Source organism: Chlorocebus sabaeus, chromosome 3 (genome assembly GCF_047675955.1).
Source record: "Chlorocebus sabaeus isolate Y175 chromosome 3, mChlSab1.0.hap1, whole genome shotgun sequence".
Lineage (NCBI taxonomy): Eukaryota > Metazoa > Chordata > Mammalia > Primates > Cercopithecidae > Chlorocebus > Chlorocebus sabaeus.
This window is the reverse complement of record NC_132906.1, coordinates 59278883-59303430: the sequence shown is the minus strand read 5'-3', so window position 1 is coordinate 59303430 and position 24548 is coordinate 59278883. Positions and strand designations below refer to the sequence as shown.

General features: G+C 34.7%; 1 protein-coding gene across 13 annotated transcripts in view; it reads left to right on the top strand.

Annotated features, from left to right (window-relative positions):
• Window positions 1–24548, top strand: part of MYCBP2 (MYC binding protein 2) — a 290113-nt gene that overhangs the window by 177267 nt on the left and 88298 nt on the right. For 9 of the 13 annotated variants that reach the window (XM_073014412.1, XM_073014409.1, XM_007960619.3 and 6 more), the window contains 7 exons: window positions 1201–1416; window positions 5777–5832; window positions 7445–7560; window positions 11070–11167; window positions 11878–11994; window positions 12704–12844; window positions 22831–22905. In XM_073014412.1, the coding sequence (XP_072870513.1) occupies window positions 1201–1416; window positions 5777–5832; window positions 7445–7560; window positions 11070–11167; window positions 11878–11994; window positions 12704–12844; window positions 22831–22905 (819 nt within the window). The remainder of the gene's footprint in view (window positions 1–1200; window positions 1417–5776; window positions 5833–7444; window positions 7561–11069; window positions 11168–11877; window positions 11995–12703; window positions 12845–22830; window positions 22906–24548) is intronic. The other 4 variants (XM_073014414.1, XM_073014413.1, XM_007960621.3 and 1 more) reach the window with 1 other exon arrangement.

Here is a 24548-nt window from a genome sequence, read left to right as displayed (position 1 = left end):
CAATAAACATTAAAGACAGTCTGTAGTTCTGAGGTAGTCCTCAATTACTTAAAAATACTATCACTTTTATCTCTGCTACTTTTTCTATTTCTGTGACAATCCTGTTGAATTACCTATTCTTTCCAACCACAAAAATGTTGTCTGTAAGGAACAGCAGAAACTTTGAGTAAAGCTCAGAATGGTGATACCTGCTGAAGACCTAAAGTGATATTCAAATTGTGTGTACATTTGTGGTTGCCTAGGGGTCAAGTGTTTTTCTGACAATGCATAAACAAATAAAAACAGAACGTTTTCTTATAATTCCTGGAAAATATTTCTGAAAAGTCTTTTTATAAGACAATTTGTATTTTCAATATATTAACATCCCTCAACAAATCTGTGCTTTGTATCTATATAGTAGAGTTAGTAGATGAAAGATAGTCCCATTTTATTGTTGAAGAAATTGAGTTGCAAAGTTATAATTCCTGGAAAATATATCTAAAAGGTATTTTTATAAGACAATTTGTATTTTTAATATATTAACATCCCTTAACAAATCTGTTTTTTGCATCTATACTGTAGAGTTAGTGGATGAAAGATAGTCCCGTTTTATTGTTGAAGAAATTGAGTTGCAAAGTTTAATTATTAATAGATTGCTTAAATGTTTATGTTAGTGATAGAGCTGTCTAATAATATTCTTCACTAGAGTAAAGAAACATCTTTGGGCTTTAGGTATAAGATTTGTTTCATTAAGTGTTAATTTTTGAAACTTCTATCAATAGAGAACATTTTCTTCTTTAGAACAGTGCAGCTGAAGCTGACATTAGTGCTTTAAAATGTCCTGAGATTGTGGGAAAGCATTTACACTTGCATTACCTGATAAAATAATTTATTAGTCCCTGCAATAACTTAATGTAGATTCATTCCACTGCCTTTTCCTGTACTTTATTAGTGGTGCATTTGTTTTTATGTTTTGATATCTCTGATTATGTATTCCAAAATGATGAGGCCTTGTTTTACACTGTGTTCATGGTTCGTATTGTCAACCCATCTTGAGGTCATTTGAACTCTGTTGAATAAGCCTTTGAAAGGAATGCCAGAGATAGACCAATGCTAACATAAAGTATGCATAATTGTGAGTTTATAATTGTAAGTTGCTTATTTTGATGTCAGTGACAATTAAATAATAATAGTATTTGGTTTCTGTAATACCATATTTAGGTGGAAGTGAAAGCTGTCCCTGTTTCTCAGAAAAAAACATCTTTACAACAAGATCAAGCAAAGAAACCTCAAAGGATTCCTGGCAGTCCTGCAGTAACAACTGCATCTTCTAATACTGACATGACTTTTGGAGGACTGGCATCACCAAAGCTAGATGTTTCATATGAACCAATGATAGTGAAGGAAGCTCGATATATTGCCATAACAATGATGAAGGTAATTTATTTTACTTATCAGAAAAATTTTAGTTTTCAACATTCGTTTATTTAACCAACATTTCAGTGTTTCAGATGCAGACACGAAATTGTAAGTCCAAAGAGCAAATTTGATGGATATTAAATTTGCAGCAGCACTTTTAAGATAATGTTATCCTATCTTCAGAGAGGGTTTTCATTGGTTTTTGACAGATGTCCAAAGGGGGGATCATCAATTACAGATCAAGTTAATCCAATCAGAGATACAAGTATATTAGGCTGAGTTTCAGTTCCTGTGAAAGTATTTGACTACTTTTGACCAGGAACAGTGGCCCACACCTATAATCCCAGTGCTTTGGGAGGCCAAGGAGGGAGCAACACTTGAGGCCAAGAGAGTTCAAGACCATCCTCAGTAACATAGGGAGACCGCATCTCTACAAAAAAATAAAAATAAAGTAAAATTTCTAAGTACTTGTCTATTTGCAGTTTACTATTCGTGCTAGAATGTGTCTCTTGAGGGTTTCGCTATTTACCTATGCCCCCTTCAGTTTTGGATTCTCTCAAATGCCAGATGTATCTCCTAGAACTCTTTGGGATTTTTAGCTCTCTGATAACTTTAGACATTTAAAAATATACATTTTGGATGTTCTAGTTATCTTCAGAGGCAGCGTTAGTCTGAATTATCAAGGTCGTCATTATTCGAAGCTGAAGTTTATAATTTTGGCATTTTCAGAGAGCAGTCATGAGCCACTGAAGGCTTTTGGGTAGAAGAATGGCTTGATTAGATTTGAGTTTTATAAAGATTATAGTGGAATATGGACGGTGTAATTGGGCAGATGATCAAGACACATGGCTTGGTTTTAGTCTCTTTAGGGGACTGTTGACTTAATTTGGTTAGATATGCTGATCAATTGGACTACTGAGTTGTCAATCAGGATAGATTCAATAGAATCGGTAGAACCTGGTAGCTAGTGGAGGTGGAGTAAAGAAGAAAGGTAGGAAATAAAAGATGAAATTCACATTTTGAGCTTGTGTCCAATTGATAATGGAAGAAGGGCAGGTTTTGGTTAAGAAAGATAACAGATTCAGTTTTGGATGAGATGAGTTTTAGGTACTTCTGAAATACCTTTGTGAAGATGTATAAAACAAAGTTGGATGTACAGACCTGAGTGATCACAGTCTGACCTCAAGAAAAGGATTCAAGAATCATTAGCACTTACATTGCTTATGAAGTCATGGGAATAGATGATACCTTCTATGGTGAATGAAGACAGAAGTTCCAGGATAGGATCCTAAGAAACACCAGTATCACTGAGTCTCAGACTCTTCTCTACATCAGAAGCATCTGGGGCACTTACGTTAAAAAAAGATTTCCAAACACCCAGAGATTTAGATTCAGTGGGTTTGGAGAGAGAGTCAGGAATTTGCCTGAAACAAATATGCAGAGTGATTCAAATTCAAAACCTATACTTTGAGAAATATTGATTTACAAGATAAAAGAAAAAGAAAAGGAAAAACAATTCACACTGGTAAGAATACTAGCCAAAGAAGCAACATATAATTAAGGGAATGGCTGAAGTGAGTGTAGATAAGCCTCTCAAGATGTTTGACTGTAGAAAGAACCAGAGGAAATGGAATTGAGTGAAGGCTTTGGAGTATGGGGTCTTATTAATAGAGATAGACTTACATATTTGAGTGCTGATTAGGAGATAATTCAGAGAAAGAAAACAGTAAAGACACTCTGAATATAAAAATAGAATCTAGAGCTCAAGTGGTAGCAGTGGCCTTAAATAGGAGGCGTAGTGCTTGTTTTCATTCTGCCAGGAGAAGGAAAAGAAAGCTTAATACAGATGCTAGTAAATTTTTAGGTTTTGCAGCCAAAGGAATTATTTAAAACTGTAATTTTGTGTTTTGAGTTGGAAATGGAAGTGATGAATCTTAGGGTCAAGGTTTTGAAACAAAGGGGAAAAAATGAAATTGTTATTCCTTGAGATTGAAAGAAGGCACTGATCAGAAAAGATGTATTAGATGCCTTTGAATAATAAGTTGAAATTGAAGATTATTTGTACATAACAATGTGAGTCATATGAGCATGGATAAAATTAATCATTTGGATTGATCTAGCATTAAAATTTTGCTGGATAGTTCAGCAAAAGAACAGTGGAACAAGAAGTTGAGTATATGACAGCTAAAGAGAGGACAGTGGAACCTAACTTAGTTTGGAAGGGAAGAAATTTCAGAGAGTCAAGGAAGTTAGAGGGACTAGACATCAGAGTAGATATGGGAATAGTTATTGAGGTTAAAAAAGAAACTGAACAGCCCACTTTATTTTGATTTCAGAGACAGAACAATTCTGAGTAATGTCACAGGTCTGTGACTTTCGGTGTGAGTGGCTGGAAAAAAGTTGAAGTTATTGAGGTTAAAGAAATCAGGGAATGAGAAACTAGAGTTCTAGATGAATTGTCCACTGGCTGTTAAAGAATTCAAGGCTACAAATTCTTCTCTATTCGAACACTTATTTAAGGAATTTAGTTTCTAGTCTCCTTACCTCCCTAGTCTTTTAGTTTCCTATGAACATGCTTCAATTTGTATAATTTCTTTTGCAAATTTTGTTATCACAACAGAATGCAATATTTCAAACATGTTCTGAGTAGCCTAGGTTTAAAGCAGGTATAGAATACCATTCCCAAACAGTATCTGTGAAATGTTAATTCAGGTTCCGGGAGGAAATTTTCCTTATCAACCATTCACAGATACTATGTACTCACCCAGTAGTGAGCCAAGTATTGTAGAGGATGGAAAAATGAGATATGGTCTCTTCTTTCATTACTAAGTGTGTTAATAATATGTATTTGAGGGAAAGTGATGAAGTAGAAAATACATTGTACTCAAAGTCTAGAAACCTGGATTTCCTTCTTTTCTCACCTTTGTATGGCCAAAGACTCAGCCTTAATTTGCGTTTTTCTCATGTGTAACTTTTGAGTAGGTAAAGTCAGCTAGATCATTCCTAATTCATTTTTATGAAAATAAAAAGGGTAGAGAGAAGGAAAGGGGCTTTGAGTTTGCTTCCTTTTACTGTAAGTACAAGAGGAGTTAGAAGTGGATGAGCAGTTGGACATCTTGACCTGACCTTGAAAGATAATGATTTCTTTGCTAATGTTGCAGGCATACAGAAGTATTGGGAATAATGTGCCAAGTTTCATGTACCTACAGCCCATTTTTGTCTTTACATTTTGCCATAATTGTTTCAGGTCATTTTGTTATTTTTTATTAAGAAACAGATTGCTACACGTACATTTGAAGCCTGCATAAACCCTTCCTCAGACCCATTACCACCCCTTCCTTAGAGGTAACTGCTGTCCTGAGTGTAGTGTTTCTCATTCCTATGTATATTTTTAGGCTCTTGTTGAATACAAATTTATTCATAAGCAGTATATTTTAGATTGTTCAATATGTTTTCCAGAAGTTTATAAAATAGTATCATATTGTATGTATCATTTTGCCAGATTTTTGCTTAATGTTATTTTTGAGGTTCAGCCATGTAGCTATAGGTCATTCATTTTAACTGCTTTAAAGTATTCCTTTGGGTTACTATTCCATAATCTGTCCATTCTCCCATTGATGGACACTTATTATAAACTGTACAGAAATAAACATTCTGTATTTGTCTCCTTTTGTACATGAGCAAGAGTTTGTGTAAGATACATACTTAGAAGTGGAATTGTTAAGTTGTAGGGCATGCACACCTTCAACTACGTTAAGTATTGTCAAAACTCACATTCCCACGAGCAATGAATGAAAGTAGCAGGTGCTGCATGTTCTCCTCAGCACTTGGTTCTTACCAACACAATTTGATGACCATGATATGATTTATTTTAGTTTTGTTTTCTTTCGTATTTTCTTTCAAGTTTAGTTAAATAACTTTTCTGGTCTTTATTGACCTTTCAGATTTCTTCTTCAGAGAATTGTCTTGACTCTTTTTTTGTTGTTGTTTATCTCTTTTGTATGGATTTGTTCTTTATATATTATGGATGCATATCACCTATGGGTTATACAAGTAAAAATCTCCTTCTCCGAGGTGGAAGCTTTTCCTATCTTTATAGTATCTTTGTTTTGGAAAACTTTAAAATTTAATGTACTCAGAAGATGTTATCTACTTTTTTCTTTTGCTTTTTTTTTAAGTTTTGGTGTTTACTTTTGGATATTCAAACCACATAGAATTTATCTTTAATAAATAGTCTAATGTAGGTAATTGAGTTTTTTCTTTTTATCCTATATGGATAACCAGTTGTCTCACAACCATTTATTGAATAATGTATTACTCTATTAATTGAGAATGTTTCTAAATGATTTTACAATTGTTACTGGTCTCTTTTTTAAAGGTTTATGAAAATTATTCATTTGAAGAACTACGTTTTGCATCACCAACTCCTAAGAGGTAAGAATCGTTTTCTCAAAGTATAACCAAAGCGTGTGTTGTCGCTTGCAACTAAAATCGTCCTGCATTTCAACTTTATTTTCTATAAATAATTATTTTATAGCATTTTTCTAGGTTGCCATTGCTGATAGAGATTTGTCACATAATAATGTATAGATTTGCAGAAAGCATGTGTTTACATTCAACTGTAATACTGCCAGCATGTTACATAATACTACCTACTAGTGAAAGTAGGTATGTAAAGTAGGTATCTAGTATCTAAAAATGTTTAAATTGACTTGTTTAGGATTGATTAGTTTGTTTTTCATTTGTTTGCTATTTAAAAATTAATCCTTTTCTCCTTCCAATGAATTGTGGAGAGAATTCAGCATGTGGTATACTTGTATTTGATTGTACTGTCTTAATTTTTCAGCCCATAAGTAATTCTGTTAACTTCAGATTTAAGCACATTTTTTGAGTTAATATTTTATTTGTTAGTAACAGTACTTCTTAAAATAGATGCTTGGAAAAAATAATTAGATGCATTATAGTTTGGAGAGATCACCTCCATAGAATTTAGAAAAGTCCCTGAAGTGAATCTGGGATAGCAGAATTATGTATAGGCTGGAAATGCCACTTTGAAACTCATGGGGAAAATACATTTGGGAATCATCTACATAGAGATGGCATTTATTTAAAACTGAGGAATGGATGTCACCTAGATAGATGGCATAGGTAGAAAAAAGATTACCCAGACCCAAATCCAGGGGCATTCCTTAAATTAAACAGTAGTCAGAAAAGGGAAAGCAACAAAACACTGACAAAGAATGACCAGTGAGATAAGAAAAAAGCCAGGAAAATAAATGTAGCCGAAGCAAAAGGAAGGAAGTATTTCAAGATAGGAAGAGTTGTCAGCTATCAAATGCTACTGAGAGATTACTGAGGATGAAGTGACCATTGAACTTGGGGACATGGTGATCGTTGGTGACTTTGACATCAGCAGATGTAAGGAAATGTTGGAAACAGAAGCCTAGTAAGGATAAATTGTGGGAGGGAAGTAAAAGTGAGAAGATGGAGTTTGATATAAATAGGAGAAGAGATGTAAGACCTTACTAGAGGAAGCTGTGTAATATCAAAGGGAGGTGTTAGCAAAGGTTCTAAAGTTTGTGTACTAATGGAAATGGTTCAGTAAATTGAGAATATTGATGATGCATAAGAGAGAACAAGGTGATTGCAGCATAAAAATGTTGAGGGAATAAGATTCACAGGACAAGGGCAGGGGCTAGCTTTGGATCAAATCCAGGACACTTCCTCCATTCTACCGTGAGAGAAGGCAGGGAAAAGTAGGTTTATTAATCACATTGCAACTTTGAGGTTGTATCTGATTGCTTATTGTCTCACAAGAAAGAGGTGAGGTCATGATCACCTGAGAGTGAGGAAGAGAGGTGATGCAGGTGTGAGGTAAGAAAGAAGTGAAATTCAAGCATTTTGGAGAGTAGGCAAGCATACTATGGCAGGGTGGTAGGATTGCAAGGAGGTATGCAAACAAATTAAATGTTTGCTGAACTATCGTAATGATGTTGGCTGCTTAACCAAAAGTAAAATTTCCAACATCCATCTTATTTCTTTCCAGACCCAGTGAGAATATGCTGATCCGTGTCAATAATGATGGGACTTATTGTGCAAATTGGACTCCGGGGGCTATTGGACTCTACACTATTCATGTTACCATTGATGGCATTGAAATTGGTATTTTTTTTTTTAAGCCGTGAGCTACTACTTACTTCGAATAAGTAGAATCAAAATTATTTTTATCTTCTAGTTTTGCCCTTTAACTTGCCTCATACATATGGATAGGTTTCATAAGTTATTTGAGGTCTTGTTTTCTCATTCATAATGAGTATTTAATTAGTGCATTAACATTTTTTAATAATTTCTGGTGTCCACCCAAGCATTGTAGCCCTCATGACTCCTTCCCTGCATTCCCTGATGTGAATAGTCAGGTGTGCTCTCTTCCACGGTGCTGTGTTACCCTGTCTCTCCCTTGTGGTTGTGTCTGTGCTTCTCCTGACTGTGAGCAGAAAGCATTCATGTTTGGATCTTCCAGTGTAGCTCAGTGCCTGGCACATAATGACAGTAAATATGGATGAATGAATGCATTTTTCAATCTATCAATGTGTTAGTCTGGGTTCTCCAGAGAGAACCAATAGGATATCTATACAGTCATGTGCCTCATAACATTTTGGTCAGTGATGAACAACATATATAGTGGTGGTCCTGTAAGATTTTTACTGTACCTTTTCTATGCTTAGATATGTTTAGATATGCAAATCCTTACTATTGTGTTACAGTTACCTACAGTATCCAGTAGAGTAACATGCTGTATAGGATTGTAGCCTAAGACCAATAGGCTGTACCATATAACTAACCCAGGTAATCTGTACCATCTAGGTTTGCATAAGTCCACTCTGATGTTTGCACAATGATGAAATTGCCTGGTGATGCATTTCTCAGAACATTTCCCCCATCCTTAAGCAATGCATGACTATATTAGATACATGAGAGGGGATTTATTAGGGAAAATTGGCTTGCAGAGTTATGGAGTCTGAAAAGTCCCATGATAGGCCACACCTGCAGGCTGGAGACCCTGGGATGCAGGTGGCCTCAGAACCAGAGAAGCAGATGATGTAACTCTCAGTCTGAAGCCAAAGGCCTGAGAATCCGGGGGGGGGGGTGGGCACAGATATAAGTCCTGGAGTCTAAATTTTGGGGACCCTGGAGTTCAAATGTCGAGGGACAGTAGAGGAAGTGTTTATCCAAGCTCCAGAAAATAGATATGCATTCACCTCTCCTCTGTTTTTGTTTGCTCTGTGTCCCCAGCTGATTGAACAGTGCCTGCCCACATTGAGAGCAGATCTTCCCCACCTACTCTACTCACATTCACATGCCAGTCTTCTCTGGAAACACCTTCACAGACCCAAAAGTTATGCCTTACAAGGTTTCTAGGTATTCTTTAATTCAGTCAAGTGGACACCTAGAACTAATCATCACAACCATTAACTTTGAAAAACATACTGCTTGTCTTTCAGGCATTAATCTTTTCTTTTCTTTACTTTTAAACTGTGTGTATAATAGGATAACAAGGAGAAAACTAGTACTTATCAGTGTGAATTTCTTGTAATGTTATTTTTCCTGATGCTCCTCAAGAAAAGGGGTTTCTGTGATCAGATAGATTTCAAAAACCTGGTACGGGATGAGTATCTTTTATCTGAAATGCTTGCCACCAGAAGTATTCTAGATTTTGGACTTTTTCTGATTTTGAAATAGCTGTATTATAGCTACCAGTTGAGCATCCCTAATTCAAAATTTCAAAATTCAAAATGCTTCAATGAGCACTTTTTTTGAGCATCATGTCAGCACTCAAAAAGTTTTAGATTTTAGAGCTTTTTGGATTTGGGGTTTTCATATTAGAGATGCTCAACTTGTATATGGTAGTCTCACTTGAGACATTCACACAATCTACATTAACATATTAGGGATTCTGAGAAGTTCTGAAATCAAGAAATTTGTCTATGCTTAATCCTTATCATGGGACCCCTTGCTAGTGGGAAAGAGAGAAACAGGGTGGAGATAGTAGTAATACCAATTAATATTTCACCAAAATATTTGGGAAACTCTGCTTTAAGTAGTTTGCTTTGTCAGTGGAGGTAAAGAGGTACTTTACATTGATGTAATTGTATGTTCTCATACATTAATATTTAACTATATAGACTCAGATATGTCCAGTTCACCTGACCGTTCTAGAGACCTTCGCCAGCAGCCTTTGCTGCACTCTTCTTTATTTCAACATATCCATAAAGCCTTTAGTTCAGCAACCGTTTTTTGGTTCTGAGCATACATTATCCTGAGTAAGACAATTCCTGTCAAGTGTTAACACTTTACTGAGGATTGTGAAAGTAAAACAGGCAAACCAAAATCATATGAAGTAGAATATAAGTAGTGACATACAAGAGATACAAATTACAGTAGGAATTCAAAAGTAGAAATAGCCAAGAACGACATTGTGAAGATTTTCTTCTCTCTAAAAATTCTGGTAAAATTTCAGTAGATAGAGTTTTTTTCATCATCTTATCTAATTGTGGGATGAAGGAAACTGATACAAATTAGATAAGAAAAATCCACTTGTATTTGTTTTTTGGAATGAAGCTGAAGAAAAAGACTTGCTTACTTAGAATCATCCATTTTCTTCCATACTTAACTTCACTGCTCTTCTTCGTAAGTTTTCTCCCATGCCATCAGTGGGCTGCAACCTTGCTTGACCATGGACAAGCAGAGATAATAATTCATTAGAACAATTACAATAATAATAGCTAACATTTATTGTGCATTTAATACATATATCTAAATTTGTTCTACATGTACTTTTTTTTGTTTTGAGACAGAGTCTCACTCTGTTGCACAGACTGGAATGCAGTGGCACAATCCCTGCTCACTGCATCCTCCACCTCACAGGTTCAAGCAATTCTCATGCTTCAGCTTCCTGAGTACCTGGAATTACAGGTGTGCGCCACCATGCCCAGCTGATTTTTGTATTTTTAGTAGAGATGGGGTTTCGCTATGGTGGCCAGGCTGGTCTTGAACTCCCAACCTCAGGTGATTCGTCCGCCCCAGCCTCCCAAAAGGATTACAAGTGTGAACCACTCTGCCTGGCCCCTTGTACATTTTAAGTCATTTATTTCCTACAACAGCTCGGTGAGTTAGATACTATTATTTTTCCCATTTTATAGATGAAGAAATTGAGGCACAGAGAGTCAAACAGTTAGTGCAAGATATCGGAGTAACCAAAGCAGTCTAACATGAGAACCTCAGCTTCTCATAACCATGCTACATTGTCATAGAGATGACTGGTAGAGATGATGAGTGGTATTCTGATTTCATATTGTCTGATAAGATTTAATTCTCAAGGGTTTTTTTTTATTATTATTTTCCATTTTTTCTGTATCATTTCATATGTTCTAGTTAAAGATAGGGAGCCCCTTCTTTTCCTTAACCTCCTGAGATATTCCTTTAGAATCTCAGGGCCATTTTTAAAATATTTGTCTTGTTTAGCTTACTAAGTATCCATTACCTTAAAAGGACAGAAATCAGATATTTGTGTTAATTTTTAAAAATAGCCTGTGGATGTTTGTAAGATTAGGTTTAAGGATCTTCCTTCTGTTTTTTTCTCATATGTTACAGTTCTCTTATTTTTCTGACAGATGCTGGTCTGGAAGTAAAAGTAAAAGACCCACCAAAAGGGATGATACCACCAGGAACTCAGCTGGTCAAACCAAAGACTGAACCTCAGCCTAATAAGGTTAGGGCAGAATGAGCTGAGAGCCAGAATCATTCAATTTTTACATGTTTGTCACTGATGCTTCAAAATGGCCAGTAAACATCGAACGTTTTACTTGATTTCAGGACTTAAATTCTAATTATCCCTAAATAAATTTAGAGAGTAGTTTATGGTAATATTTCTAAGTTATAACATATGTACTTCTTTATTTCTTTGTGTAATGCTATCGTAATTGATACATATTGTATTCTTCCTGCTGTATAACATTTACAATGAACAAAAAGTCTACTGAAATAAAGTGTAAAGTTTGCAAGGCGAAAATGTCCTCTACTGTCAAAAGAAAAGTTAACTTCTGAAATTTAAAGAATAAGTACAGGCATTTTGGTAAACTGCATGTTAAAAAATGAAATATTGGTAATTGAATTTGTTTTTCTAACAGAAACAAATGGTTTTTATCCTTCTTAACACATATCTTCAATATTTAGAAATGAGTTAAAATATATATAATTGTCTGAGTTTTATTTTCAGTAATATACATTTCAGTGCTTAAAAGTTCTGGGGTTAGTGTTGTTATAAAGCACTGTTATTTGCAGAGGGAGCCTCACTACAAATAATTCTGGAACCTTGTTAAGAATTCTGTAATTCAAACCTGCTTAATTTTACTTCTTGCTACTTATAAGATCTCTATTCCATGTTCTTCCTACCTCACTGTTTATCTTTGCCTTTCTCAGGTTCGAAAATTTGTGGCAAAGGACAGCGCAGGGCTTCGCATTCGTAGCCACCCGTCCCTTCAGAGTGAGCAGATAGGCATAGTGAAAGTCAATGGAACTATCACTTTTATTGATGAGGTAATTGATAAAGGAGCTCTTGGTAGTGAATTTTGGACAGAAGGTTTTTGCATTGTTTTCTTAATAATAAGGTTACTGAGTTTTTGTCAGAATGTGTTTTAAGCAGTTTGGGAAATATTTTAAAACTACTTTATAGAATGTATTCATTGAGTTTCAAACAATTCATTTATTTTATCTTTAAAAAATAACTAATATTTTGAATATGAAAAGAACAATGTTCAACATAGTATTCAGAAGTCTATACATGTATTCACTGAAAATGGGTGTAGTTTTTCATGACATTTTAAAATGTTGTTTGTTTTGAAATGTGTTTCTTACTGCTTTAACTTTAGACAGTATATTTTTCTGGTAATACAACCAAGTAACTTCTGATTCTTTGAATATAAATATAAGGGAAGAAAGATGCGTATTCTTTTGGGTAACATCTGATTTTACTGTTTAAACTATGTATCTTAAAGTGTGATTTCCTTGTGTGTTTATTCCTAAGTGGAATTGTTTTTATAATCTTGTCACATGAATTATCATATTGTGTTGGCACTGTTTGCTGCTTTTTTTCCCTGGAGGGTCTCTCAGACTTACTTTCTACAAAAACTAGATGCTTAATCTCCACATCCACCATTATTTTCCTGCTTTGCAGACTTTCAGACGTTACTAGCCTCATAGGACTTACAGGAAGGCCTGGCTTGTTTCTGTTGCTTTTTTTCTATAGATCCATAATGATGATGGTGTGTGGCTGAGGCTGAATGATGAGACAATAAAGAAGTATGTCCCTAACATGAATGGTTACACTGAAGCCTGGTGCCTCTCTTTTAATCAACATCTTGGCAAGAGTCTTCTGGTCCCTGTTGACGTAAGTAAAAGGTGGTTTTAAAAAGCATTATAGATACACGCTGTTTTTTTTTTTTTACAGGGCTTTCTTTAATTAAGGCTTTTCAGTTCTGAGGTAACCCACAACTAAGTAACTTTTACTTTACAATTTTTTGAATTCTTAAGGGCTTCTGTGTAATGAAAGTGAAGTTTGGCAAGGTTAAGGCCCTTAGTGCAGATTATGATCCATCACAGATAGGCAGGAAGTAGTAAATTTAATTAATTACTACTTAATTAAAACTACTGAATACCTTTCCAAGAGGTAGAAAATGAGACTGGTTACATTTTTTTCTTTCTTATTTATACAATTGTTTGGAATGAATTCCAAACTAAAGTTTATGAACTCAGAATTATACATTCAAAAACATGTATAAATGTATGTTATGTTCACATTTTGCAATTAGTTCTGTGTGTTTTGTCTAATTTTGAATTTCTTCTTTCTTGGCTTATACTACTATTATTTAGACTTGTGGTGCTATGTAGTATTCTAATTGAAGTTAAATCCTAGTCTTTGAGAGAATTCATTTTACCTCCTTGTTAAGTATAGTAGAATAGAGCCAGTGTTTACAAGATTGCTACTTCATGAAGTATAATAATAACCCACACTTCATTTTATATATTAACCAGGAAAGAATGATTTTTCCCTTTTTTCATTACCATCAAATGTGTGTGCTCTTTAGGACAGAGCTAATAAATAGCACAGGTAAAATTTTATTTAAAAACTTAGTATTTTAAACAGTTGAATTTCTTAAAAATCAGTTTATAAAGTTAGCTTATTATGTCAAACCATTCAGTATATTCCATTTGACTTTCTCCTTGATTGTCTGTAATAATGTTCTCCAAAGCAGTAGTTTATATAATACAAGACAATTCTTTGGTGAACAAAACACTGGAATTTCTATTTGTATTTATTGATCTCATTCTTTTTTATATGCTTTTGTGTATGTTTTATAATAGCACAGTGGAGACTTTGTATATATAGAGAGAGCAAGGAAGAAAGAAGGAAGATATGTGATCAAGAAAATTTGGAGTGTTGGCTTACTGCTTTACGGAGGTTAAGTTGAACAATGATACATCTATAATTAAAATACTAAATTTTAAATCAAAAAATTACATCAATTACATCTTATTAAATTTTCCTCAGATTTATACCTGCAGTTAAAAATAAAAAGGATTTTGACCTTCTATGAAAGTATATTTTAAAGAGATAATTATAACCACCATTTTTGTACAGTTTTTTTTCCAATGTAGACTTTTTTGTTGGGCAAGGGGGAGTTGAGTTTTGTTTTTTATTACAAATGGAAGAACCGCTGGAACTCAGGAGGTGAAGGTTGCAGTGATTGGAGATCGTGCCACTACACTCCAGCCTGGGAGACAGAGCGAGTCTCTGTCTCAAAAAAAATAAAAATATGGTGATGGGGTCTTACTATGTTGCCCAGGCTGGTCTGGTCTCAGACTCCTGAACTCAAGCGATCATCTTGCCTTGGCCTCACAAAGTGCTGATATTACAGGCATGAGCTACCACACCTGGCCATTGTGTGTTTTATTTAAGATAATTTTCTTCAGTCCCTAATAAAATGTTATTCCAGATTATATTATCTTTTCTACCTCCCCAGTCCAAATTTTCTCCGATTTCTTTGCTCATTTGAGGAGCTGTTTTTGGGAGAGAAAGATACTCACACAGATAAAACAAGTCAATAAACAAAGGTAGAAAGGAAGAGCAAGAAGTACCATCTGTCAAAGTTCTGAATCCCACGGTTTTATTTTAAAACATTGTGTTCTGTTATTTGATGCTTTTGAACACCATCCAAGAGACTATCTGTAGCAGACAGTCTCCTTAAGGGAAAGAAGGGAGTAACAAAGCTTAGAGGAGCGGTAAGGAGTGGAGTGAGGCATGCAGATACTTGCGGGTGGTTTTCACTGGAATGTGAGTGGGGAGGTTGTTAATGTAAACAGCTCAAGAGTGTCTGGTATTGTTAGGAAGCTAGGGTTTTTTTTATTTCTTCATTTTAAGAGTAGTAGTGACTTGAGAGTTTTATAAGTTAGAAGAAAGATACTAGTAGAAAAAGGGAGAAATTAAAGATGTAGATGACAAGGCTGAAGACTGAAAAACAGGAGGAGGAAATGGAATTAAGGGCACCTTGGAGAGCTTGCTTCTGTAAAAGAGCGGGGGATATGCATGGCAGTAGTTATGTCTTGGAGGAGGGAGGGACGAGGGGAAGAGGTTGAGGGAGACTACAAGTTCCCTTAAAATAGAAGATAGGAAAACCATCAGTTCACAATGAAAAGAATGAGTTAAGTTAGGGGGTTGAGAAATGCAATGAATATTTGGAATATTGTTTGAAGGATTACTGGGCCACTAAAGACTCAATGAGACCACTGTATAGACCCAGCTGGAATCCCCCGCCTAGTCCTTTATTGCCCTAAGTGTCCAGAATTAAAAGAGCCAAGAAAGAGCCAAGAAAGCAAATTCTAGTACTAGTTGCTGAGCTGCTGTGACAGAAAGAGCAATTAAGATCAACTCTGGGAATGTGGACTCAGACCTAAGTTAGAAATGTGAAAGGACAAATGGAAGGTCCAAGGGATTTAGAAGATTTAATAAAATCCTAGAACAATATAGTGAATGCACTGTAGTTAAAGAGCTGGAAAAATGCAGGCAATAAAGTAGAATATTTGTATTTGATATCATAGGTAGGGCACTTTAACGAATGAGATGCTCTGTTACATTGCCATGGGAGGGTGGCTGAAGTGCAGTGCACATGGAAGTCGCTGCAAGTGCCTAAGTCTAGGAACTAAGAAGCTAGGCAGGTGGAAGATCATCTGCCTGGACTTGAAGACACACAGATGATGTGACTCACAAAGTTAAAGATAAAAACAGGCTGTACGTGGTGCACGCCTGTTATCCCATCTCTTTGGGAGGCCAAGATGGGTAGATCACAAGGTCAGGAGTTCAAGATGGTGAAACCCCGTCTCTATTAAAAATACAAAACTTAGCCGGGCGTGGTGGCGGGTGCCTGTAGTCCCAACTACTCAGGAGGCTGAGGCAGAGAATTGGTTGAACTAGTGAGGCGGAGGTTGCAGTGAGCTGAGATCGCACCACTCCACTCCAGCCTGGGCGATAGAGCGAGACTCCATACCAAAAAAAAAAAAAAAAAAAAAGATAAAAACAGTGTGTTTACCATTGGAGGAAGGGGTCCATAAGACACAATTTAAAGTCATGGGAGGATGGAAATAGTTTGATGTTGGATCAGGAAGAAACAGAGCAGTTTCGATATAAAAATGAAAGAACAGGCCAGGCGCGGTGGCTTACGCCTGTAATCCCAGCACTTTGGGAGGCCGAGACTGGCGGATCACGAGGTCAGGAGATCGAGACCATCCTGGCTAACACGGTGAAACCCCGTCTCTACTAAAAATACAAAAAATTAGCCGGGCGCAGTGGCGGGCGCCTATAGTCCCAGCTACTCGGGAGGCTGAGGCAGGAGAACGGCGTGAACCCGGGTGGCGGAGCTTGCAGTGAGCCGAGATCGCGCCGCTGCACTCCAGCCTGGGCGACAGCGAGACTCCGTCTCAAAATAAATAAATAAATAAATAAATAAATAAATAAATAAATAAATAAATTGAACAGGTGGATGACATAAGGGTTTATGTTTTGGGTGGTGATCAAAGATGATAGAGGGAAATTAACTGGCATAGGGCTCTAAGCAGATCCGGGATAAAGTTACTTCAGTAAGATGTTAACTGAGGGCTCACACAGGGTCAGAGGCCTGACATAGGCAGGGACAGGCATGATTTTCCAAGGTTTTATCTGTAGGGACTAGGGCAGACTCCTTACCCAGTCAGTACATTCTTCTTAAGAGAATCTGACTGTGCAGGGCTAAACATGATAGGGCATAGAGGGAATAATGATTCCCTCTCATCCCCTCAAGGAAATAACACAGCTAAATAGTTGCATCTTGCTACCTCTTCCTTTGTATCTCGTATACATTTACTGCTGGAAAAACACTCTTTTCTCCTTCTTACTTCAGTTCCTTTAGAGTAAACGAACCTTAATCATGGCTATTAATTGTAAAACATGACTCAACAAAAAAATGAAAACTGGGAGATATGAAATAAAATTGGAAGTATTCAAACACCAATGCTGCTAACTTAAAAAGAAGTGAAAGTACTAAAAAGTTGCCTTCCGCACTGTTTACTTCTATCTCTTCAACCTTTTCTAGTTAAAACAATTTTGTATTGACATCAATGTGTGCACCTTATTTGGATCCCGACTCAAACAAACTATAGAGAGGAGTGGGGGCAGAGATTGGAAGTTTGAACACTGACTGAATGTTGGATGAATTATTTTTAAAAATAAGTTTGCTATAATTACCCATATTAGATAATCCTTAAAGTGATCTTGTCACGCTGTCTTGTTTATTTACTCATGTTTTAGAATTTGTGTATTCATTATAAGTATGAACTTTAGCTCAATTTTGATCTATCAGTCATTCTATTTAAACGTCATATTTGACTAAAAAATATTGATATCCTAATTTAGTTCAAAGGTGACTTTAACTGTTTTAGCACTTTAGTAATGCTCTAGTTTAGAGACAAAATAGCATTAGACATTCATATTATGACTGTATCGTTTCCAAAATAATTTTTAAGGCAATGGGAAAGATAGAGCTAAATAGATGAAGGGTTCAGATCCTCTGTGAGGCATTCATTATCAATTATGTAGAAATTTTTGCCCTTTTTAGAATACTCTTCCTTTTTGTTTTGGTTTTTTGGTTGTTTTTTTGTTTGGTTTTGTTTGTTTGTTTTGTTTTTTATAGCACCTTGCCTTGCCACCCAAGCTGGAGTTCAGTGGCACAATCTTGGCTCACTGCAATCTCCACCTCCCAGGTTCAAGCGATTCTCATGTCTCAGCCTCCCCAGTAGCTGGTATTCCAGGCATAAACCACCACGCCCAGCTGATTTTTGTATTTTTAGTAGAGATGGGCAGGGTTTTACCATGTTGGCCAGGCTGCTCTTGAACTTCTGGCCTCAAGTGATCCACCCATCTTAGCCTCCCACAGCGCTGGGATTACAGACTGGGATTAAAGACGTGAGCCACTGCACTCGGCAGAGAACATGCTTTCCGACTTTACGTCTTAAGAGTCTTTGTTTTGTTGTCTAATTTATCTAGAATGGTTTCACTTCCATTTTTTTCTAATCTTAAGTTGTCCAGACTCAAAAATTTATTGATGATCTTCTTCTATTTCCCAATTTTGCTATAGTCATTAATTCATTAATTGCTCCTTTAGTAAATATTTGAGGTCTTATTCGTAGAATTCTTATTTGCATTCTTGTTAGTAATAAATACTAAACTGGAAAGTAGGCGTTGGGTAGAGATGCAGAGGGGAGGGATACAGAGTAAATAAGATGGGGTGAAGTTCTGATCCTTGGAGTACTCGCCATGTAATGTGGTAGACATACCATATTCACATAATTAAGTTGCTTTGTGATAAGTTGTGGGATGGCTTCACATTTGAGGAGGTCTTGAAGAAAGGAAACAGTAAAGGAATTTCTAGACAGAGAATCAAATGTTCAGAGTTTTGGGGACATGCTATGTACGTGAACTGATGAATAGTTGATATGGGTCAAGCAGAGAATTGAGGGTGGAAAAGGGATATGTACTGGGGAGATTAGGTTTCCCTCTTCCTTCTCAGGCAGCACTTAATCTGTACAAATAGAAAAGGCTTACTTCTTTCTTCAGCTGCCCATAATATTTGTTTTTCTTGCCTTCAGCCCATTTGTGTTTATGTACCTCTTATTTCTGTTTTTAAGCTACTTAAGGGTAAGGACTCATTCAGGATCCCTTCTTACGCACATTGGTTTCTTCCTAAGCGTTAGAAATTACACTTTGCTTACAGTAGGTTTTCACAATTTGTTAATACTTTGCACATTTGTGGATGCTTAATTTTAGTTCTTTGCATTGGATATGATCATTCTCTTTAAAATAATTTCTAATATATATATGCTCCTTGCCTTAATTATGTCATTTAATCCTCGTTGTGACCCTGTGATGTTAAGCATATTATAATTCTCATTTTTTCAATGAATAAAGATAGCCACTCACCCAGGAGCACAAGTAGAAAGTAGTGGAGCTGGTATTGGAACACCAGTTGATATGATTCCAAAGCCCATGCATTTATGTTCAGTATGCATTAATCTAGTGGAGAGATAAGGATAAATATAGTTATAAAAGGATGAAGCAACTATAGCTGTGATAATCCTATTACTTTGACTAGAACTGCCAAACTACAGAAAGATAAATACTTATAACCTTAATGGTTGAATGAGGATGAACAGCATGATATGTGTTGAAGATGACATGAGTCATTCTGAGATGGCATACCTGGGGAACATTGATTGATTTTAAATTAAAATTCTAAAGATGTGGAATCTACAAAATGTGGGCTAGTACAGTGTTTCAAATATCAAGGAAAATGCAAGTAAGAAAATGAAAAGAGAATTTATTATGCACTTCCCATGGAAGACACTAGACTCTCTGGAATCACGAGCTTAATTTTTTGGAAAACAAGTGTACTTCTGTGATAGGAGATGTTAATAGTTTGAAACTTACACACCCAATTCTTTGGGTACTGTGTCAAAAATGAGATCTTTTAACATTGTGAGGGGAGTTGAGTGGAAGAGAAAGTTTGTATCAAGGAAAGTAGATGATAGACAAATGGAAGTATTCTAAGGTATCTTTATAGTTCCCATATAATCTGAATTCTTGCAGAAGCAACTTGGATCTCTGTATATCTCCATGCATTTATACAGATTACTTCTTATTTTAGGCTGATGGGTGTTTACATATAGAAAGTATACTGATTTTCCACAATTTGGGACCTGAAAAATTTGAAGTAGGGTTGAAGAGAAAGTATCATTTGTTGATCTTGTTTGTATAGCATCACCTGGGTTAACTGATAAAATTGGCAAATGTTTCTTGCATTTTAAATTCAATTTCATTCTTTTGGGTTACCTAATAACACCTAGCAGTCACAGCTTTAACATACCCCAGGTTTCCTGATTTTGTTAATAGGTTTGTCTGTATGTGTATATATGTGTATATATATACCTGTTTTTTTAATCCTGATGATATTAACTTTAATACAACATTAGTAAATGTGCTGTTCTTAGATAGTTAAGAACAGCTTTATTTCGTTATTTAGCTTAGTGTTAAAGTTTCATAAACAGAATGAGATTAAAACAGTTAAATTAAGACTGTAATAATTAATATATATATGCAATGCTTGATTTTCCTGAGTTATTTTATCATTTTGCTTTAACAGTGGCAATTCTTAGCTTTGTGCTTATCTAACACAATGGAAGATTTTTTCTTTTCTTTGCCTGAGCATTTGGCATGGTTGGTCACATATTTTCACTGTGATACTTATTCACTTACTTGGTCTCTTCTATGCCTTGAAAGATTATCAGCTTAGAGTTACAATTTGGTGTTCATTAATTTAGTTAGGTTCCCAGTATGCTTTAATTTTCTAATTTTCTTGACAGAACTTTTCTGCCTTTAAAATAGTATTCGAGAATAAAATGTTATTGTGTATATATATGTGTGTATGTATATACACATGCACACACAAGCTGTGCTTGTAATAATCTGTGAAATTGTACTATATGAAAGCTGACATATTTTAATAGTGAGAAATTGGGGCTTTGGAGAAATTAACATTTTCATGAATGTTCATATCTTTAGACTAAAACGTTTCTAAATTTTCACAGAACACTATTCAAGAGTGTGTGTGTGTGTGTGTGTGTGTGTGTGTGTGTGTGTGTGTGTGTTTGAGACGAAGTCTTATTGCCCAAGCTGAACTTGAATTTCTGGGCTCAAAGAGTCCTACCTTCTGAGCTTCGCAAGTAACTGGGACTACAGGCATGTACTACTATGCCCAGCTAAGTTTTAAAATTATTTTGTAGAGATGAGGTCTCTCTATCTTACTCAGGCTGGTCTCGAACTCCTGAATTCAAGCAATCCTCCTGTCTCAGCTTTCTGAATAGCTACAAGTATAGGCATGCACTACTGCGCCTAGCTATTCAAGTTTATTTTATTTTTAAACTCCAGCTGTCTGTTCATCAAATTTCTGCTTCTTGATAAATGCAATTTTATTAGGACATTGCATTTTGAAAATAATCTTATGGTAAACCAGTGTGAATTAATAATTTTCTACAACTGTAGAACAAAAGCAAAAAAGTATAAAGAAGTTTCAGTTTATACAGAAACATATACAGAATTGATTTTATTGGCAATTTATTACCATAGTTAGCAGTTACGTCATTTTAAAATATCATTATACATGCTGTTGACTGAGAAAGCACTTATGTTTGCACATTGACTTAAAAGAGATATAAGCTTTAAATATTGTCAGCCAGTTACCACATTGCTTCTTTATCACTAACTTTACCTGCATTACTTTTAACAATTGCTTTTCACATTGTTTTAATACTAATTTATGCTAAAAAATAGAATGTGCTAAAAAGAAGTGATATTGTTTTATGTAAAAAAGTCTGTCCCACTACGCTTTGTAAGGGAGAGAAACCATTGACCAAGTACTCTACAAATTCTTATATACATGGATGAACCAGTAAAGACATTTTTCCCCTAAAACATAGCACTTCAAAATGCTCTGCAATATGTTTTTCACTTTACCTAAAGAGAAAGGACCTTATTCACTATCCACTTTTAATTAGGGGGCAGTTGGCTTTGGTTTTGGTTTACATTTATTTTTAGGCATATTATTTGACACTTTTTTAGGGTTTTGTATGTCTTACATTTATAAGTTTCTTATATATATGATATATACACATATATATGTTTCTTACATATATATGTATATATGGATATGGAAATATAGAACTGGAGAACAGTAAAGTCTCATTATCTAAAATGACATAATTGATAGGGAATTTTGATGTTTCTTTTTTGTTGAAGTCTTAGTTGATCTTTTTTGTTAACATTTTGAATGTCCTCTTTTTTGGTTCAAAATAACCTTCTATCATAATATTTACATAAGCAGTAAAATTGTGCAATTGCTACTCACTGGAAAGATTTAAATTTCAGATCAGATAAATGTAGATTGATAGCATGATATAACTATGAAAATATGTATCATTTAAATTATCAGTAAAACATTTTGTGACAATGTTGATTTTTCTGGGGTGTTTCTGTGAATTGATTGTTCCTTAACAAAACATTTTTAGACTTTGACTTAGAGATCCTAAATGCTCTGCATTTCCTAAACTTTGAGATGGAGAAAAGTAGGCCTGTCTTTTGATAAAATTGATTAAATTTTTATCTTTTGATAAAAAATTGATTGTATTATTTATGTTTTTCTTATCAAATTTGTTAGTAGCATTCAGAAATATTTCCAAATGATTTTTTTCCTACTTATAGAGGGAAAGAAAATTGAAAAAAAATGACTGAGACTTTTTGTTTTATTTTTTACTTTTTTATTTTTGTACTTCAAAAAGTGATAAGTTCACATAAACTACATGCCATTATTATTCATAATAATAATTGCATTTTCTATACAATCTACATCATTTCCATTTTTATTATAAAACAACAGACTGGTTTCTGTCATAAAACAAATCTGACTTGTATTAGAACAAATACCTCCTCATTTAAAGAATTTTAAGGTTTCTGTCTTGCATTGAGTATCTTAAGCTTTATAACAACGTCTGGCTCTTAATTTTAGTAAATGGCATGACACACTATATCCATGGAGAGCTTCTGACAAAAACTTATCAGACAGAATTTCTTCAGTGTGTTGTTTACTCAGATGGCTTCAGTTTCTCTTTAGTAAAATAATAATTCTGTGTTGGTGCTAGAGTACAGAAAAATGTTGTTACTGTGCACGCATCTTCTGCAGATGATATCCTGTTCCCTTTCTTTGTTGATATTTTTCTTTCTTAAACTTTGTTGCTCAGAATATCTTTAATGCTAGCCAAGGAGTCAGGGATTTGGACGTATTTTCATGGACTTCCAAAGCTTTTTTCCCCCAGGTGAGTTAACTGTAAGGAACAATCATGTTTTATTCAGGTATTTCAGCATGTATAACAAGTTTTGTGTCTTTGAAACCTTTGCTTAAGATTAATAAAACCTTTTAACCAAAAAATGATCTATGTGAAGTGCTGCAATTGAGTTTTCTCCTTGCTCCTGCCGAAAAGAATGTATTATTAGTTTAAGTGATACTTCCACATGACTTCAAATTTGCTATATTTAGTTTATGACTGACTTTTCCAATGATTATATCTAAGATTAGTGTTTTCACAACTAACTTATTTAGGTGGCAGTGTCCTGGCCTTATGGCTCTTTTATTTTTTCTGCTGCCAACTCTTTCACATTCCCTCTTTGAATGTTCATCTGAGAATGGGATGGGAATGGAGGGAGAAGATAATAATATTTCCACGAATTTAATATGCTGGTACCTGGGTCTTACATTTCAGTATTGAATAAAACATTTATTTTACTATTGCTTGAGTGTGATAGGCACAGTTCTATGACTTTATGTCTGTCCGTTTTTTATACTGTTTGGCACAAGAATTGGATAAACTTTGTTTTATACTTATTAATATAGTTTTATTACCTTTACAATCAAATATTGTTTTAAATTTTTAACAAGTTTTCATAATTGCCTTTCAGTGACTAGTTTGCAATTATAATTAGTTTTACCAAGGCTTAACTCCCAGTGTTACCCTGAATGATCAAAAGTTAGAATTGTTGTTATAATTAATTAAATGCACTAGGAATATTATTAAATACCAATGAAATTGGGGTTTTTTGCTGAATCTGTGGATATTTGCTTTTTTATGTCACCATGTAATTTTTAAGAATCAGTTGTGAGTAGGATTAAAACTTGCCTCTTCCAACTGTGAAATGGCATGATGTATTTATTTATTGACCATTTACAAATAGACATTTTAAAATGTTTACAGAAAATCTTGTGAGTGTAATAGCAAGTATTATGTAAAGTTTAGACCTCTGCTACTCTCAATTTTTATCTTGAGCGCTCTCTGTGTATTCATATAGGTTTGCATATATATAAATTCTTACAAATATATATGATGAGTATATAAAATATGTATTTTACATTTATTTTTGGTTGTAAATCTAAGCTTTTTGAGTGTTTAAAATTCTCATTTCCATTAAATTTCCAGTATGTAACAAAAGAATATTGGTAAATAAACTATAATTATAGTAAATGTAAATTAATTGTTCTTAGTACTTATTTGTATAAGTAAAAATTGGTTGTTCATCACTACAGTGAGATTCACAAAATATGTGAAAGTTAATGGTGACTTTAACGTTTTCCCTGACCAGTCATGTGTGGAAATAACAAAGTAGTAGGTATACAGAATTCTTGAATCCATATATTTTTAAACCTAAGGATCTTGTTTTTAATATTCTGTGTTACTGTCTGTATGAACATGTATACATATCTCTTCATATGAGGCTACTGGTAGGGATAGAACTATTTAATACAATTTTGTCTTGTATAATGTTAGTTTTAAAATTTTTATTCTATTTATAACATTATTAAATATCAGTTTTAACCTAATGTTTGCATGTGTGTCTCTTTATGGTTATCTAGTACTCTATCTGAATATGAAATAAATTCTAGAGTTCATATTACTGTATTTAAAAA